Source organism: Mastigoproctus giganteus, chromosome 3 (genome assembly GCF_048544385.1).
Source record: "Mastigoproctus giganteus isolate SK-2022 chromosome 3, ASM4854438v1, whole genome shotgun sequence".
Classification (NCBI taxonomy): Eukaryota; Metazoa; Arthropoda; class Arachnida; order Uropygi; family Thelyphonidae; genus Mastigoproctus; species Mastigoproctus giganteus.
The window spans coordinates 225315991-225332026 of NC_143577.1; the positions used below are offsets into that span (position 1 = coordinate 225315991).

The following is a 16036-nucleotide window of genomic DNA, read 5'->3' on the forward strand; positions in this document are numbered from 1 at the left end:
GTAATCGCAGAGTAATGTACCAACTATGTGGTACTACATTCAGGGTGAGGGAAAATGAAAAGGACCTGGTGGTTATTGTGCAGTCAGATATGAAGTTCTCTAAGAGCACAGAGAACCCATCAGGACAGGTCATAGGGTTTTGTCAATGATATACAGGAATTTTGTTATCAGGGATAAGGAGCTTATTATGCCATTGTACAAGGCAATGGTCAAGCCACATCTTGAGTTTGGTGAAGAGAACAAATGGGTGCTCTTACAAAGAAAGGTCTCAGTTCTGCAAATTGCGGCGTTTGGAAACTAGGCAGGTGCGAGTTGATCTGATTGAGGCGTTTAAGGCTTTGAATGGTTTGAGCAAGCTCAATGCTGATGGGATTCTTCCTCTTGCTCAGACTATGCACATGAGAAAGCATAAATTTAAATGGAAGAAAGATGGTTGCAGAATAGATGTGTAGAAGTTTGTCTTCAGTCAACGGGTTGCTGATTACGGGAACAAGCTTCCATCCGTTGTTATGGAAGTAAATAATTTGAATAAATTACGTTTTGGATTAATTCTGAAATTTGCTTTTTCATCTATCCATCCCTGTTGTATTAGAGGTTAACTTGCTTCTCTGACTCCTGGGAATACGATAGCGAGAGAAGCAAGCGGAGCAGCTGCTCCCACGGCCCGGATATCATATAGAGCAGGGGTGGCCAACGAGTCGATCGCGATCTACTAGTCGATCGCGGATTTAATTCCAGTCGATCACGACGAATTTTAAATATACAGTCATCCCTCGATTTGTGCAACTTGTGCAATGAAATTTTTGAGATGGTAGATCGCGGCGCATTTTGAAGGAAAAAAGGTCGCATCACATTAAGTTGGCCACTCCTGATATAGAGGAGCCGGAATTGGAGTTCAAGCCTCCTGTGGGAACAGGTGCGCCGTTCTGGTAAGCTGTTTGTTCAAGGGTCTGTACTGGCTTTGATACCCTCTCTCTGACTCTATTTGGCCATTCGGAGCAGGAACTTAGAACTTGTTTATTCTATTTATACAAATGTCTCTCGGTGTCCCAGTATTTTGATCACAAAGCGCAGATTATCCACTAAACAAAATGAAATCAGTTTATTCTGTTCTCAGATAATCATTGCAGGATTAACTGAGGAGATGTCTAACTGTATAACAAGCTGATTAAAATAGAAAATAGCCAGATCCCAAATTACATAAGTTATATGAAAAGTTTAAAAAAAAAAAGTTCATTTTTGATTTACGTCAAATCGAAGTTACCCTTGAGACAGCAGGAGATGCTAATCTGTTTATACTAAGATCCATATTACCAAAAAAATTGTTTTGATAAAAATATACATATACGAGGGCTATATAATAAAGAATGATTGCCTCCGTAGCCAGGTGGGCAGGAGCAGTAGTGCGTAGCACACGCTTCTTGATTAGAACCGGGGTTCGAGCCCGTGACCACCAAAGACAGAGGATGCGAAAGGTTAGGGAATGACCACCGCATATCCCCAGATAGGATAAAGGGTGAGGGTTGGCGTCAGGAAGGGCATCCGGCGTAAAAATTGCATGCCAAAACAATAAAAAACGCTGACCCCATATATAATGGGAAAAAGCGAGGACAAAATAAAAATATATATATATAATAAAGAATGATCATAATTTTTCATGAACAACCATACTGCTTGCTATTTCCGGACGAGCAATGGAATTTAGGACCCAACCAAGTTGCATAACATAGCAGCTCTGCATCTTGACTCGTGCGCACGGTGTGACTTTAGTGGTCGGTAAAGTTTATGCCTGTTCAGTTTCGCATATGTAATAATGACGTCACACACGAGGAACAGTATACTGCTCTCAAATTTTGTTTTCGTCTCAAGAAAATATCAGCTGAAGCGTATGAAATGCTAAAAGACGATTATGGTGAATCTAAGCTTCCATATAGGACAGCTCGCAGGCGGTTTAGAAAGTTTAAAGATGGACGTGATTCGATCACAAAAATCGGCGGTCCCGGAGCTTCAACCACTTCTGTCACCACAGAAACGTAAACATTGTTTCTGTAATCGTGAGAGAAAAGCCGTAAAACAGTTTCGCCTATGTAAGGCAACTGGAAGAGATGTTGACGATATCAATATAAAGCATGCATGATATTGCGTGATCATTTGCATATGACACATATTTGGGCACGCTGGGTGGGACTACTCACACCTGAGTAACAGGAGGTTCACATGATGGTTTTTCAGGAGTTGCAAAGGATGGTTACTGAAGATGGTGAGGTTCAGCACAAAGTGATAACGGGGGATGAAACTTGACATTACTTGAATGTCATGTCTCATACAACATGCTTGAATGTCTACGTAACAATCCACGTACACTATGTACACTTTGCACGATCATATTCCTCGCAAACGACCACAATTGCACTCAGGTGGGTGGATGCTGCATCATGACAATGCGAAATCTCACATTGCTCATACTGTCATCGAATACTTAGCCAGAATTAATGTGAAATGTCTTCCTCATATGCCCTACAGCTCTGACCTCGCACCCTGCTAATTTTTTTTTTTTTTTTTTTAGTTTAAAAGTTAAAGGAGCTATGAGGACAAGAAGACATCGGAGGCGATTCTCAAACGCATGTCAAACATGGCTTCCACTACATTTTTGAAGAATGGCAGAAACGTTGGAGTAAGTGCATTTCATCGAATGGGAACTAGTTTGAAAAGGACTTTCAAAATATGGATGATTAATAAAGGTATGTTGTGCAAAAAAATAAAAAATAAAAATAAAATATGATCATTCTTTATTGAACAGGCCTCGTATATACACAGCCCAATATAAGTTATAATCCAGACAAGTCAAATAATTTCACTCATATACCACTTATTTCAGTAATCACTGACAACTAAAATAATATTTATTACTCAACTGTTTGCTTCTAAAATATGACAGTTAGAAGGAAAAAAAAAAAAAAAAAAAGTTTTATGCACAAGAACTATCCAATTCCTGGAGAGTTTATGGCAGAATTCCAAGTATTTCGCAACATTTCATGCCAGGTAACTGTCTCACTTGGCCTGCAGGCAGCACGAATGCCTCATTTCGCATTTTACTCCATAAAATTTCTGTTATAACAGACAACAGTGACAGCTGAGAAGAACATGTGCAAGCTTCACATATGAGCACAAACTGTAATAAACTTCCTTTTATTATTTTCATAGGGGCATGTAATGCTCATTTGTCCCTTCTGGCTAGAGACATAAATTTTCCCTTTTTTTAAAGATCCGTTAATGTCGACAGTCCCATAATGAATGAACAACCAATGATAGAACAAGTAAAATTACTCATTTCAATGTTGTGTATGTACCAAAATAGAAGGAAAAGTGAGGGCATGAAATGAATTAGATCATATTCGTTTCAAATCTCTGATCAGAGATTCACATAGACGCAAAAGGAACGAGTCGTTTTAAGTGATACGCAGTTACAAGTATTTTTTTATTATTATTATTTTATTTTATTTATTTTTCAGTCTGGAAAATGATAAAGCGTGCATATCACAGTAGTCTGACATTCATGCCTGAAGAAATTTTATGCTAAGTTGAACTGCAAGCCATCAGTGACATCGTTCATAGACTCAAGAATTCGAAAATAATCTTCTAATATATTGATGAAATCTTACGAATTCACACGGCTGCAGAACGTTTATAATACAGTAAATATAAATATAAATTTGTATTTTATATACATTTAACATTTATATTTCATATACATTTATAAATATATTATATAATTTATATTTATATTTATATTATTATAATATTAATATTAATTTCCGATGGGTGGCGCAGAATATTTTTCTATTACAGTTTGATACGAGGCTAATTGTTGACAATTCAGCTATACGGATTTTCGCTGATATATAATGGTAAGATTTAATTAAAATTTAGATATATATATACGTATACATTCAATGAAAATTACTGAATATTTGTGAAGTAATGCCAAATAATATGTGCAATGATATCACAAAACTCATATTCGTGAAAAGTTTATATTTGTGCGTATTCTGTACAGTACGATAGGGTTAACACATGGCAGTTTAACATTTGTATACAAAATGTACTCGTAATAAAATTCTTTTCAATCGAAAATTAGTTAAATTGTTAAATTGAACGTAAAGATGCGTACAATTTTTAAATTACTTTATCATATTTTTAAAATAGATTATGGAAAATTAAGCTCTCTATTTGAAGTTTTAAAAATTATCAGTAGTTTTGATTTTTAAACTCTAAGATTTGTATTTGTTAAAGATTTGAAATATGCTTTTTTTTTTTTTTTATGAACAGTATTTCTTTACATTTTTAACAAAGTTGTCTTTATTCTTGCACATTATTTTCTTCTGCTAAAATTTCGCACTAAGTTTTTCAATGTTTTTGGTTAAGGAGGATTGGACTGTTTGTTAACAATCGGGTCCCCTTCATCTCCAAAGTTTGCAAGGTTATACTAAATCATCATCTGATTACAAAATGTCTTATCTCACGCATTTCTTATCACAACTTGTGGCTGGCCTCGATTTTTTCTTGGAAAGAGAAGAAAATAAGGTCTTATCACTAACTATAGCTCCGTCATCCCTGTTGCTAAACAACCCTTCTTACAGACGCTGACAACTATGTTGCACGGATGGTTTGCGAAGGGAACGGCGAATAAGTTTCATGTGCTATTAAAGTGTTCTTTGTAACCGTGCACTCCAATAACTTAATGAATCAGCAATTTCAGTACTTGCAAACACTTTCCTGTACTGAGAAATGATAGCTAACTCCAGTAAACTAAACAGAAAACTGAAAAGATCGTCTTACCTTTGCGCGCTCTGCGCGGTGTACCCATGTCGGACGCTGTGCACGCCATGAAATCCTCGAAGTAGTTTTCACCCGGAATTCTGGGTAGGGTAAGTCGCAAGTCCATGCCTAGCGTGCCGTTCATGCCTGAAGCGGCAACAGTGCTTGTGTCTCTTGCTAGCCCCTCCTCCATCTCTGAAGGCAGCACTGCTAATCGGACTAGCCTAGGTGGGGAGGGTGACCGCTTCTTGAACAGACGCATGTCTCGTGCAGTGGTTGTCAAGGCGACTGTGGCGTTCTTTTGAACAGCCCTTCCTCCAGGCTGAGGACTTCACAGACTAATGGATTTGTAGCCGAGACTCTCCCGTCAGCTGTATTGCTAGGTATCTATAAAGATCTTCAACCCTCACGGCTCAGTCTGTGGTTGGATGGGATGCCCCAGAAAATGCACCAGATCGGAACGTGTTAGATGACTAATAAGATTAACGTGGATCACCTGTAAAAACAAAACAAAAGAAACTTAAGCCAACAATTCCATCAGGATTGATACTTAGACTAATGATTGTGATGATTATGAGGTAGCAGGCTAGCATATCAGCATTGTTAGAGAAAGCTTAGTGAAAAAATAAACACGCTTGTATAACAACCTATAATTTAAAAGCATTCATGCGTGCAAATGTATAACTCACTCATATATATATATCTTCAGAGGGTGTCCAGGTAACCATATCAGTGCAGCATTTGACAACCCAGTGACGATTTAAATTGCAAGAGGAGATGTCAAATTTATATACAGTACATCATTAATGGCCAAATGATGCAACGAAAGACTTTTTCTACATCCACAAAAGTGACCATCCAGTTACTCTTAAACTTTACCAAACTCTCCGCCTCTGTTACTGGCCAAATAATTCATTCTAGTGACACACATTTATTCCACTAAATAAGATGGAATTAATGTTTGTTTATTAAAAAAATTATGGTTTATAATTTATAAATAAATTCCAGTTATTGTATTAATCTTCGCATTAATATAATAAAATTATATTAATGTAACTTATCTGTATTAATTATATTTCTTATCAATATACATGTTATGAATGATTATATTATAGTTCGTTTTTATACACCGATACGACTTCCTAAGGGATGAGAGGTATTTGCACCTTCTGTGTATAAACCAGTTCTACAGTTGCAAGGGGCCGTGCATTATTTATTTATTTTTTTTATTTTTAATTGACAGCGTACAGATCACGCAATATTAAGTACATTAGTGACCCACCGGCAATCCATTGTTTTCAGTTAACCTTTTTCTGGGCTACTGTATATACATATTAGGTCACTATAAGTATCCTATTAAGAAGTATTACACTTAACAATAAAAAATATAAATCGTATAACTTACAGGTATATATGTATTCTTTGTGAAGACTCAGTTTATCAGACTAATTTTATGCTTAAGTTAACCGTGTATTTCAAAAATCCTCGTAGTATACATCGTCGACTAAAGTTTGGTTAAAATGAAACACGATTTATCATTTTATACTCATGATTGATCTATGGTCCACTAATTTAGATAATGCTCAGCACTATATCTACAGTTAGTCTGCGTAGTAATGACATCACATTTCCTAGTTCCAAAGTTTGTATCCGGGATTTTCTTCTTGCTTCATCACCAAGAACCGATATAAAGATGCTGTGATGAAATTTGAAAAGATCCATCTGTTAGAAAATTACTCATTTTTATATTTACAAATGCGTTTAACACTGAAGTGGAAGGTTTCAAAGTCTTTTATGATAGTGACCACATTTATCAATTTTTGTTTTATATACTGCCAAGGTAGACTCTTATCAGTTCCAGAAAATTGGAATACGACACTGAGAATTCACGTGTGAGGATTTTTTTTCTCTCCCCCACCTCACTAGACCAAAAACAACCCGGAGGCTCTGCACAATCTCTTCTTTGACCCGTCTGTGGGTTGAGATGCGATAACTACCGTACTCAGTTTACGTCTCGCCTTCATTGTAAAAGGGGGAGGGGGAACCCTGTGAAGACAGCTTATGGCGACAAACATCAAACTTTTGTATCATTTATCATAATTATAATTTTAATAACTGAAAATGGTACTTAAAGCACAAAAGAAATTAAAAGGTTAGCAGTTCTATATTCTATACACAAAACAAAAAAAGAAGAAACTTTTCTTTGCATTCCCAGACCACATACAAAAAATAATAAAAAAAATTTGAACCTTTATAACTGGTGTCTGATGATGTCACCTGTAAAATGCAGACGTTAGATTTTTACCATCCTCTGCAACAGCAGAGTTAAAGAAAACTTCTAAGTATATGGGGCGATGACTTAAAAAGTATTAGGCCATGAAGACTTGCGCGTGACTGTCTCTACCCTTCCCAGCCAACACCTATGACGTAACCACGCACAACCGAAGCCAGCAAGAAGCAGTTTCCTGTTATTTCAATCACGAAACCTTATAAGAAAAGAAGTAATAATGGGTTAAGTACCCCTTGTATGCGAAGACTTACAAGAAAAGGGAACAGCGGTTTATGTGAGTTTTGTATCTAATCCAACAAAACTCTAAACGACTTTTCAAATGCTGTATTAGAAACGATTTTGTGGTAGTTCTGAAATTTTCTTAACAAATGCTTTTTTTTTTTTTTTTTTTTTTTTTTTGGAACCAGAATCGCTGATATCGATAATAAAAAATTTTCCATTTCGGCCTCCTAGACGGCAGCACATATCGTGCGCATGCGAAGTCAGTATCGCCATTCGCTTTTTCAGTAAGCCATGGTGCTAATCCATAACAGATGCTTGATTGTTCAGCAATATTTCAAACTCGATTTTGATTCAGACAGGAATATGGACAATATTTCAAGCAAGGAGTTATTGAGTAACTCCCTAATATGGGAGTTGATTTTTCTTGAGACGTTGTGCAACCGACAAACCACATAGCGGTAGGTGTGAAATGTCGAATGTTGTGATTGCAGACAGCCGGCATTTCTGAAAATGTTCGAGAGGCTTATAGACTGGATGACGTGGAATGCTGAGAAGAGTATTTCCAACATGATGGCACATCTGCGGTTGCATCAGACATTGATCTCTGTCTTTGAAGATGGAATCAATTCTAATTGATTAAGATATTTAATTATTTTTCTTTTCGCTTCTGTTAATCACAGAAAAAAAAATCAGTTAATTTGTTTATGTAACGCACTACGTACATTAATTAACTTGTTTTTTATGTTTCTTGGGAGATTCAAAGTCCATAAACGAATTCTTTAATCTCCAGTTTTTCAAAGAACAATTTTATTTAGTTATTTTGTTTTTGCATTTTATTTATATTGTTTCTGGGAAATCCAGAGTCGATAAACAAATGTGGCTTCCCATGCAGATGTAACGTTTTGTTTTCTAGTATGTCCGGTATTTCCCCAGGAGATTTCATGCATTAGATAATGTAATATTAGGAAAATAAATGACTATGAACTGAAAGGCTAGTCGCATTTCTTTCAGGGTTGGATGGGGAGGGGGTAGTTACCATAACGAATGGAATTTTTATGTAACTACTTAAAAGGTTTTTTATAAATAAAAAATATAATAATTCTACAACCGGCATATTTTGTTTTAGAAATAACTCTTGTAGAAAAATTGTGTTAGGTAAATCTGAAGACCTTGTTTATTTTAAACCTCATATAATAGAAAAGGTTTCCTCCCCCCCTGCTGTTAACAAACATGACCTTGCTATCCAGGTTGTGTCACCCTTTAACACAAGACTGTCTTACTTTTGAATCTGGAAAGCGGAAATGGCCTAACCAGCATAAATATTTTTCATTAAACACATTTAGAGGAGGAAATTACCTTACCATAAATTAAAGAATCACTGATGCAAAATAAAACAGATGTTTTTGTAAGGTTACACAACTACGTTGGCAGAAAATTATTATCCAAATGTAATGTCGAAATTATTAAAATTGTTAAAGAGCTGTTAATTAACTGTTGGCAAAGTATTTTGTGCAAGTAAGAAAATTAATAGAATAATTGTCTTGGTAGACCAGTATGTGTCTTGTGAATGAAAATGAGTTACAGAAAGAATCACAGATATAAAAAGTCTATGAATTGAAAAAAGAAAAAAAGAATATGTACAGAATAACCAAAGTCGTGCCAAGATATGGGCGAATTTGTACTAGGAGCACAAAAATGAAATACATTTTTTTCAGGGGCGCAGTGTGAATACGTGTTATAGACGTTTGTCCCGCACCTAAAAACAGACTAGGGCTGACTCCTAAGTGATGGTTCTCCAGTATTAGCTGTTGGCCCACAAAATGAGCCGCTATACCAGGGCCATGCCTAGTCTTTACCATGTCCGTGCGCAATGTAACTGCTCGACTCCTAGTAGATGGAATTTTATATTGGGTCTTTTAAAAAAAATTATCGAGCCATTCTAAGTTTCATTAAAATCGGATCAATATTTGGGAATTTTAGAAAGATTTGTTGACCCTTCCCAAATTTCATTAAAATCGGACCAATACGAATCCGCAATTATTATTATATTAACTAACTTGTTTTAATACAAAAATATTAATTAATTTACATTAATTTTTACATTATCAGATGTTCAAAGTCTCACTTTGTTCATTTGATTTACTACTTTCAAAAAGAATCTAAAATTTAAGCTTTAGATTATGTTTAATAAAGGGATCAACTATTTATTTCTACAAGTGCTACATGGAAAGTATTTTTATAAACATTAAAACAAATCCGGAGAATTTTCTGTTGCTACAGAATATGAGATCACCAAATTCTTGCTCGTTCTCTCTTACTGGGTATGCTCTGTCTGACAAAGAAGCAGTAAGTGGTGGGGGAAAGAGAGCTTCCCCCACCACTTACAGCACTGCAACTGTCTGCCTAGAGTCTGCTAAGCTGAATCTCAAAGTCCGTCGAAGATGAAATGCCAAACAGCGCCACCTTTGAATGAAAGACTCAAATCTTCGAGCTTTTGTTGGTGCAGACTGTAATATCTTTTAGACTAAAACTAATTTCTCTCTTTCATCAACGCTCACCTATACTGCCCTTGTGTCTCTGAGGACCGCAAGCAGCTATTCTGATGGTTATTCATCAGTGTCCAGTGATCTTGATTGTTGTATTTATTGCACTCAACAATAACATTTCCGGTTCTTAATCCTTACCAGGTCAGATAGTGTTGAAAAAAAGTGCACAACCTTATTTTTTATTTTATCATCCATCTCATACGTATATGATTTAGTATTGTGTTTCTCTCCTTAATGTATTTTATTATTGTGTAGATGTACCGCTGATGATATGATGTCAACCATAAAAGTGCCGACAACACCTGCAAAGCGGTTGGATGCTGTCCTACTTACCTTCCCCCTTCTCACTACAGATACTTTGGAAAGAAAGAGAATAGATGGTTGCACAACGTAGAATGTAAATGCACTGTCTGTTGGTGCCCAGATATAGAAGCGGCAATAGTAGAGAAATTTATGTTTTCAAATATTTATATTAACATTAAAAATGATCCTTCCCCTCCCCTCACATACAGTATTTATCAAAAACCGATGTATACATCTAGCAGAGTGGTTTTAGGAGTAAGTTGTATTCGGTTGGTAACTTCTGCTTCAAGCGAAAGGAATTTTGTTTTGCATGGAATGCCTGATCGAGTTTAGGGATTAAAGTAATGGATGTAATTTTTGAGATTCCGCAACCAAAGCAATACGAGAGAGCCATTTCTAAGAAGAAACTCATGTTAAGGGTAGGGCAAGTAAGTAGAAGGCCCCAAAGGTACAAATTTAGAAGTTCGAACCCCACCAAATACCAAGATATTTTGGGGAGAAGGAGATTAACTCAAGAAGAGCTAGAGTTAGTTTTGGAATGAGGAAATGATTCTTAAAGTGAGTGGTCACAGGATTCAGTTGAGGCTCCCAAGAAAAAACTAATAATGCAAAATATTAGTAACAAAAGATCATGGATTTTTTTAAACACGTGGGAAAAAGAATTACTTGATTTAAATAAAGAACTTCAGAAATTTTAAGTTATTCTAGTAGTTCTGCAGACGAAGGGCTGGAAGATTGGATTCACCAAAGGTTGAATTTAAAATCACATTAACATTCCAAATCGTCCTGGATACATTTTTGAAATTGTAATCTGAATGATATAGAATTGTAAACGAAATGAAATGAAATGAAATGAAGTTGTAAATGAAATGAAATTTGTAAATGAAAGTGTAAACGATAATGGAAATCGTGAAATTTCCACCCTTTGATTTTATATCTTTTTATCTGGTGCTAAGCTAAAGCTGAACCCATATAAAGAATTTCAACCAAACTTCACAAAAAAAGGACAAATTCTAAAAAAAAAATCATAGAAACACCAACAGTAATGATGAAAGAACTTTCTCTGAACATCCCTCTCCTCAAAAAAAAAAAAAAAAAAAAAAATCCGTGGAACAATCAATAGTGATCCTCACCAAGACGCAGAAGAGCACAGCTCATTGGAGGTTTTCAGAATGCCATTTTTCGGACTGCTATTAACTTATAACATCAACGTTATGATGTGTGTGCATTTGACTGTATTCCTTTATTTCCACAGTATAGCTGTAATGCTAATTGATCAAATTGTATAGACACTGAATGGCCACTTTAACCTACCCTCTTCATGAAATGAGGCGCCTCTCCAGGAAGAATATCACGTGTTCGTACAACGCGATGTAAGGCAGGTGGGCAGATATGGAGACGCTGTATATGCAAATTCAATTCGAGAATGAGCAAGATGAAAGACTTAAGTAACTTTGAACGTATAGTCGGTTTGTTTAAGTTGTAGCAAGATTGGTCCAACAACCAAATAACGCCCAGCCAACGGAGGACAACCTCCTCTTGTCCTGTCAGACGAGTGGAGAGTCTACTTGCTAATAGGTAAGTGTATCTATTAAAGAATTTACTGAGTGTCTGTCTATAATCATAACAACTGAAAATTTCTCACAGACGCATGAATTTTAATCGCCCACAATTGTTTGTTTGGGGATTTATTAGGCGCATCGGCATCTGTGGCCATACTGCACCAATTGTTTTTTTGTAATATACAAAGGAGTGCCCACGGATGTGGATGATGATGAAATTACAATGATCCACCCAAATACTGTTCCTAAAAGCGGTTACATGCTAATTGAATAAAAGTGATTCCCAAAGCAATGTCCTCTCCAAATCGCCCCACGATACATCCCTATACACTTCCCAGGTCTTAAAACCTAGTTAAGTGCAAGTTTTTAAGAACAATACAGAGGGCATTGCCGTTGACTTAAACGTAGCCATTTCTTTGTTTGAAGGAAACACAGATGGCTTGAATGTGGCACGTCTGTGTTTGATTCTATCATGCTTTGGTCTGCACGCATTCCTCATTGTTAGTCATACCTGTTTCTGACTTTAAATACCGAAGCAGTTAAGCTTGGGAGGTTACTCCGTCTCCGCTTTTATTATTTTCTATTGCTTGTCTGTTACTATAAATAGAAGCGGCTGTGTGGATCCCTCACCGATAACTGGCAAAGATTCTTATTTTAAGGTCAACGGTTTCTCTGAGCTGTCACTTGGCAGTGATTTACACCATCGCTCTAACTGACAGCAAAATTCTTTTGTTGTTTTGAGAAGTTTGCGTGAATGGGTCATTTATCTAGCGAAGAAACTTCGTTGCTATGGTAACGCGGTTCCTCGTATTGTGTTCATTAAGAGAAAGGAATCTTGCGGATTTAAAACCAGGTTATAAATAGAAGGATTAGAAACGTGTTATTATTTTTGACCTGAAATACTAAATTAATTTGGGTCAAGCAAAAAAAGAAAATGTACAAAGGGAAAAACAGCGTCTTCAAGAATACGCTGCACTTGAAAAAGGGGTGGAAAACGAGAGGAATAGATGTTGGTTTATTTAACAGCGTGTGGATGCGTGAGCACCTTCCAAGGTCACTAACTGACCTTGGAAGTTCACGAAGTTTGCGGTGCCTCTGACCTCCCCACAGCTAGAACCCTAAAAGTCGTGCCATACAGCTATCCTGGAAACTCAAACAATCTTCCACTTCAAGTGGAACGCCAGCCACAAAAATAGATCTTTGTAATTCTCAAAGAATTCCGCATGGCCACAGGATAATATGTAATGTTGAGTTTTGTAATCTATTTTGCAAATAGCAAAATGGAATTAACCTAGATATCGGATGGTGTTAAGAAATCTAAATACAAAATATCGTTGATATGCAATTATTACCTCTGATGCATGGATAATTATTTTTTATATAATGCAAAATGTATTTAGTTTACTATAATTATTTGCACTTATGCTACAAGAGAGGCTTATTATACCCACCCAGACGTCCTTAGTTCCGCCGAGGTGTCTGAAGTACCTCAATTATTATTGCGTATGTATTTGATCTAAATAGAAAAATTACATTGGCCTCAACGTTAAACAAACTCTTTTAGTTCCATTCAGTTTCTTCTGCGATGGTGAGAGGCTCTTGATTGTTTTTAGGATATCCGACATTATCTAGGTTAAAAAAAAAAAAAAAAAAAAAAAAAAAAAGATCACAACTGCTGCAATAGCGTGTCGATATCGAAATAGCCGCAGGCCCTCTGGACAATTTTTTAAATTTTTCTAGAAGAATTAGCATTCTTAGATAAAAAGTAGTTTGGTTCAGTGATTAGACCCATACCACTAAATATACCTAATCACCGGTTGAAAACGCTTGTAGAACCAAGCGTTCTCATCGGAATGTTTTACATAATGAGGTGGCAGACAAGTAATTGAATGAATTATCTCACCATGACATTTAATCATCTAAAAGCAAGTGAATTAATAATGGGATCCCTCCCAGTACAATTCATTTCGCTTATTCAATGTTGAACAGACCTACCTCATCGAAAGAATTTGCAGTACATCAGCTCAACTGGATTATTTCATAAAAAAATAACTTTTGCCAATTTGAATATAAAACCTCCATGAGAATTTGACTTTTGTTGAATTTTTATGTACATATTTGTGTGAGAGGGGAATTAAGGGTTGTCTTTCACTACAAAACAACGTGCTGTAATCTGAAACTAATATCAAAAGTAGTATTGTATTCAGATAAAACCAATATGTTTTAGCCAAAGATAAGGTATCAAGTAAAAATTTCTAAACATATGATAAGATTCCTTACATATCTTTCTGATTCATCTATTTGCTTCCATATATCTGCCTTTTTTTTCCCATATAAACTTCTAAATATTGAATCTTTTTGGTCAATATCCAGAATTAATCAACTTCTGTAGACATCTTATATTTTATTACTTTTAACTCCTGACTTTAAAGTATATTTGGTTTTAGATTATTATGTATTCTTGTCTCCCTTCGACTATCCCTTATGAAAAATCTTAAGGGATAGGCGTTAATAAAAAAAGATGAGTGAATTAGAATTTCTTCGCCTACATTGAGCCCCATTGGCCAAAAAGGTGTATTCATCTCCCACATGTGACTTTTTATTGTAGTGTGCATATGGATGCAATTTATACAGGGGCAGCTACATTTTTACAGACTACGTTTGCGTGCTTATCAATCCCTATGATAAAGTGGTCTCAGTTAGGCTGTTTTGAAGCATTCAAGGCAATCAAGTCCGTGAGGAGTGTATTAATGCTATTTAAGCCTAACCAGAATGACTACAATTGTTTTTCGCTTTGCTGACATAAATAAAATTGGCTAATAGCTGACGAATAATTAAACCACGTGGGTTGCAGAAACGATTAACTCACCTAGGATGGTCTAATACATCAATGTTGTTTTCTGGAAGACAGTTTTGCCATTGTGTTGTTAATAATATAAATGTCGAACTGAAAATACGCTTCCACGTCAGTCTGTTTTACTAACGAAACGAAAGTACGTTGGGACCATCTGCTTCATACACCCAAATGACGTCATTGGCGTATACAAATAGCGTCACTTCCTAAAAGCAGCTGGAAACAAACTATGTTATCGTTTGAAGCTCAACCTTAACGTTAAAAACAAGAAAAGGAAATGTGTAGTGCCAACGGTTTTTCTCTGCGTGTTTAGGTAAGTGATTGGCAATGCGTCAGCTACTTCCTCCTGGAGAGGGAAGGAAGACAATTAATTACGTTATTAACTTTTGGTTTAACTTTGGAATGGAAGCATCATAGAGGGAAGATTTTAAAGGAGGATATAATTTAGAATTTCTTAACTGTCAATACTTTCAATTATGTGTATGTTATCCGTACGGTACTATCACTAATTCTACTGAAACATCTCTTATTAAAAGCTATTAACCAGAACTCGTGCCCATTCTTACTTCCATCTCTTTTACATTCTGGTTTCGTTGCAGTTTCATCTGAAAATAAAGCTGACCTATTAGCATCCTACTTTTCCTCTAACTCTCGCATGAGCATTGCTGGGAAGGGAAGGGGCAGTTCAAATGGGTCAGTTGGCCATGATGAAAAATTGCTTGGTTTCCCGTTTTAACTTTACGAATCCATGAACCCTGCCCTGTCATTTAAACGCATCCTTGAGTTTAATGGTAGGGCAGATGATCAGGAGCTCTTATTGGTTTTTACACGCTAAAAATTCCACTGATATATAGTTATTGGATGGAAGTTCTTCCCTGAAGAAAAGAAATCTTTGTATTCAAGTTACCACTTTATAATCTTTAACACTTCCCAAATTACATAATCAAATTTATGTCCTTGTTCTAACTGATAGGACAAGGTTGCGGGGCCCGCGGCCATGTTGGCAGCCTTCAAGTGTTATGCTTTTCCCCAAGTTCAAAACCAACGTGTCACAAAACATAGTTTCCCACTGAAATTTGAAAATATCTGTTTTTAATAAATTTTTTTTCTCTATATATATTGTTGTCTCGTGTTAATGTACCTTCTTCGGAATTTAGAAATATAACCATGCAAGATGGGAAAACATTAGTATAAGGGTATTAGAGGTGGTCAATCAACTTGTGAAGAATGTTTTTTTTTTTTTTTTTTGTTTGTACGCTAATCTGCTTGGGAAATGCTGTCTTGTGGTATTTATATTGCTTGCGGGGCCCATCTATAGGAGGGAAAGTGGGGGCGCAACTGTTTTCCTTATTAGGTAAAAGGGACTTAATGGTCCCTTGCTTTTTGCTTCTAATGGTCTCCTTTGGAAGCAAAACCTAATAAACAACCTTTGGGGAGAAGC

At 36.1% G+C, this 16036-nt stretch overlaps 1 protein-coding gene across 1 annotated transcript in view; it reads right to left on the minus strand.

Moving 5' to 3' along the window:
• Nucleotides 1–16036, minus strand: part of LOC150088795 (uncharacterized) — a 157629-nt gene that overhangs the window by 97396 nt on the left and 44197 nt on the right. Inside the window, exon 2 of the mRNA XM_090370903.1 lies at nucleotides 4840–5314. Within this exon, the coding sequence (XP_090227029.1) occupies nucleotides 4840–5080 (241 nt within the window). The 5' untranslated portion in view covers nucleotides 5081–5314. The remainder of the gene's footprint in view (nucleotides 1–4839; nucleotides 5315–16036) is intronic.